Raw genomic sequence first — 2445 nt, forward strand, 5'->3', positions numbered from 1 at the left:
CCCCTTTCTTTTTACAAACAGTGGTTTCGTCCTAACTGGCGCGAACTTGGGTTGCCCCGCCCACGATAAACTCCATGCTGCGTTATATTAACCGAGTTGATGTAGGAAACATCGGAAGTATATTGATTTTGCCTTCAAAATAAGATATCGCAACCTCTGCAGCGACCTGTCGTTGTCGAAATCAGTCTTACTTTTAAAGGGATTATTCGGAAGTGCGTTTGCCTTTTTTCGCAGCTTCCCGCTGTTCAGGCTTCACACACACTGAGCTCGTTGCAGGTAGTAGGAGTTCAGGCCCGGTTGGTTTTGCTAGTTTGCATGGAGTGAAATAATATCGCATTTCTAGAATATAACATTAAATCTGCCTTGACCATACTTACAAACTGTCTTATCAATATAATCTTAGCCAGGTCGGATACTTCCCAGAGTTCATTTTTGACTGCTTGAATAACCAACAGGCTCGTGTAACGCGTGACAAGTTTTTTATTTTGTTAAGCAAGTAATTTTATTTTGGTTCCATATAAACCTAGAATTTGCTACATTTCCTCTACCGGTTGTTTTGCTGTTGGAAGCAATGAGTTGGTAAGTAAGATAATTTAGGTTCTCATAGTCTGTCGCTGTAGCTTTAACAATAATGCGTGAGCACGGCCAGGCTAAATATCTTCTAAACACATTAATTGTTACGTTGTCAAATTAATTTCCAAACATAAAAGTGTAAATGCTTAAAGCCTCCTCCACAGTGTTACAAAGCAATTTAAAGTATGCTGGGGAAATACTGAATCATTTATTTAATGTTATTCTTTACTAAACCCTAAGATTTGTCACAATAAAATGTTGCATCTATAGATGAAATACCCACCATGTGATACAAATGTCTCTTACTGTAGAGTGTAACTCCTTAGCGTGCACACAGGGTTTTCCCTGCCACAGAGTGGCTTATGCGCAGCACCTCATTGTTTTTGCGGTGCATCTCTAGCTGAATGAACGTAAACAGGACGACATAGGAAAGCGGGGTTATTTACTTACTGAAACGGAACCATTCAAGTACAGCAATACATAAACACTGAAATCAGCTTTGCAGAATGATTCCACTGAGGTTTTCCTAGTCTGTTTTTGCGCAGGTACCTTGGTTGGTGTAAGTAAATGTAAGCACTTGTACTCAGTCAGAGCTAAAGTGGTTTTGGCGCATCCCTAAAATCAGTCGTTAAAACAATTAAGATATTACCATAGACTACAGAGTCTTATCACACACCCTTACACATCATATGCAATTCACGTTATGTAAAGCGAAAGTTTTACAGATTAAAAAAAATACAAACGTGAATAGTTATACTCCTGTAGGACCAGCAGGAGAAATTTGCAGTTTGGATTTCATGATTTGGTTTTTTTTCCTCATGCTGACAGTGAGAAGGAAGAAGGTCGCAGTGTGTCCCCTCGCTGCCCAAAACCAGATGAGCCAGAGGAGCCGCTTGGCACATCCATGGAGACAGGAGATGCCAATGGTCAGTCACAAAGGACCCCGATATATGACCCCCAGGGGTCCCAGAGGAACTTCCTGAGGGCTTATCGTTAGCTAATCCAAGTTCAGTTATTGAGGGCATTCTGTCATTTCATTTAAATTTTTTGCTTGATGATGATGTAATTCATCCCATGTTTCTTCTCACCTACATTAGTAACAGCAGTCCAGTAGGAACAGGGCATCATGTCATAACTGCATTTATCTGCTGAAAGTTAATCAACTTTTAAAAGAAATGAAACTTTTCATATTAGTGAAAAAATACCAGGAATTATGGAGGTGTGTACCCAGCCATCAGCGTGACTGTTACTGTTGTTTTGTTAAAGACGTCAGCGTGACATCTGAGAATTTGACTTCTCTAGTGGTCATTACTAAGGAAATGGAGGAAGAAGAGAATCAGCTGATGGAGGAAGGCGAGAGAAAAGAAAAGGAGATGATGGAAAAGGTATGTGACTAATTCATTCCTCAGTATGTGATCTTTTTTAAGCTGTGTCATATCTAGGGTTGGACACTGAATTGGCTGAACCACTAATTATCAAAAATGGTCAAGAACCCAAAGCTGGCATCAGATATCTGCTTGGGTTCATCATTTGTTTGCCTTACTTTTCTGAAAAATTCAGGGATATGTGATCCAAGCACTTTGCTTGCATACACAAGTAAGACACTGTGTGAATGTGAAAATTATGGGTTGGTTGGTTGATTGTTTAAAAAATAAATAAATAAAAGTCCCTAAAAGTGATGCTGTGGGATTCATTCAAAAACATATGCTGTTGGTGCTAGTATACAATTTTTTAAATAATATCCAGTCCATTTTTCTAATCTTGTCCAACACTGTGATTATTGTGCGTGTGTCAAGGCCCGTGAATCACGGGAGAGAGATTCTCATGACATACGTCTCAAGAGACTGCAGCATCTGCTTCAGAAGAGCAACA

General features: G+C 39.6%; 1 protein-coding gene across 1 annotated transcript in view; it reads left to right on the forward strand.

Moving 5' to 3' along the window:
* Positions 1 to 106: 106 nt before the first annotated feature.
* Positions 107 to 2445, forward strand: part of hells (helicase, lymphoid specific) — a 35917-nt gene continuing 33578 nt past the window's right edge. The window contains 5 exon segments of the mRNA XM_020623439.1: positions 107 to 579; positions 1402 to 1499; positions 1840 to 1958; positions 2370 to 2443; position 2445. The exon segment at position 2445 is cut by the window's right edge and continues 45 nt beyond it. Coding sequence (XP_020479095.1) covers positions 572 to 579; positions 1402 to 1499; positions 1840 to 1958; positions 2370 to 2443; position 2445 — 300 coding nt within the window. The 5' untranslated portion in view covers positions 107 to 571.

This window comes from Monopterus albus, unplaced genomic scaffold, assembly GCF_001952655.1.
Source record: "Monopterus albus unplaced genomic scaffold, M_albus_1.0 scaffold299.1, whole genome shotgun sequence".
Lineage (NCBI taxonomy): Eukaryota > Metazoa > Chordata > Actinopteri > Synbranchiformes > Synbranchidae > Monopterus > Monopterus albus.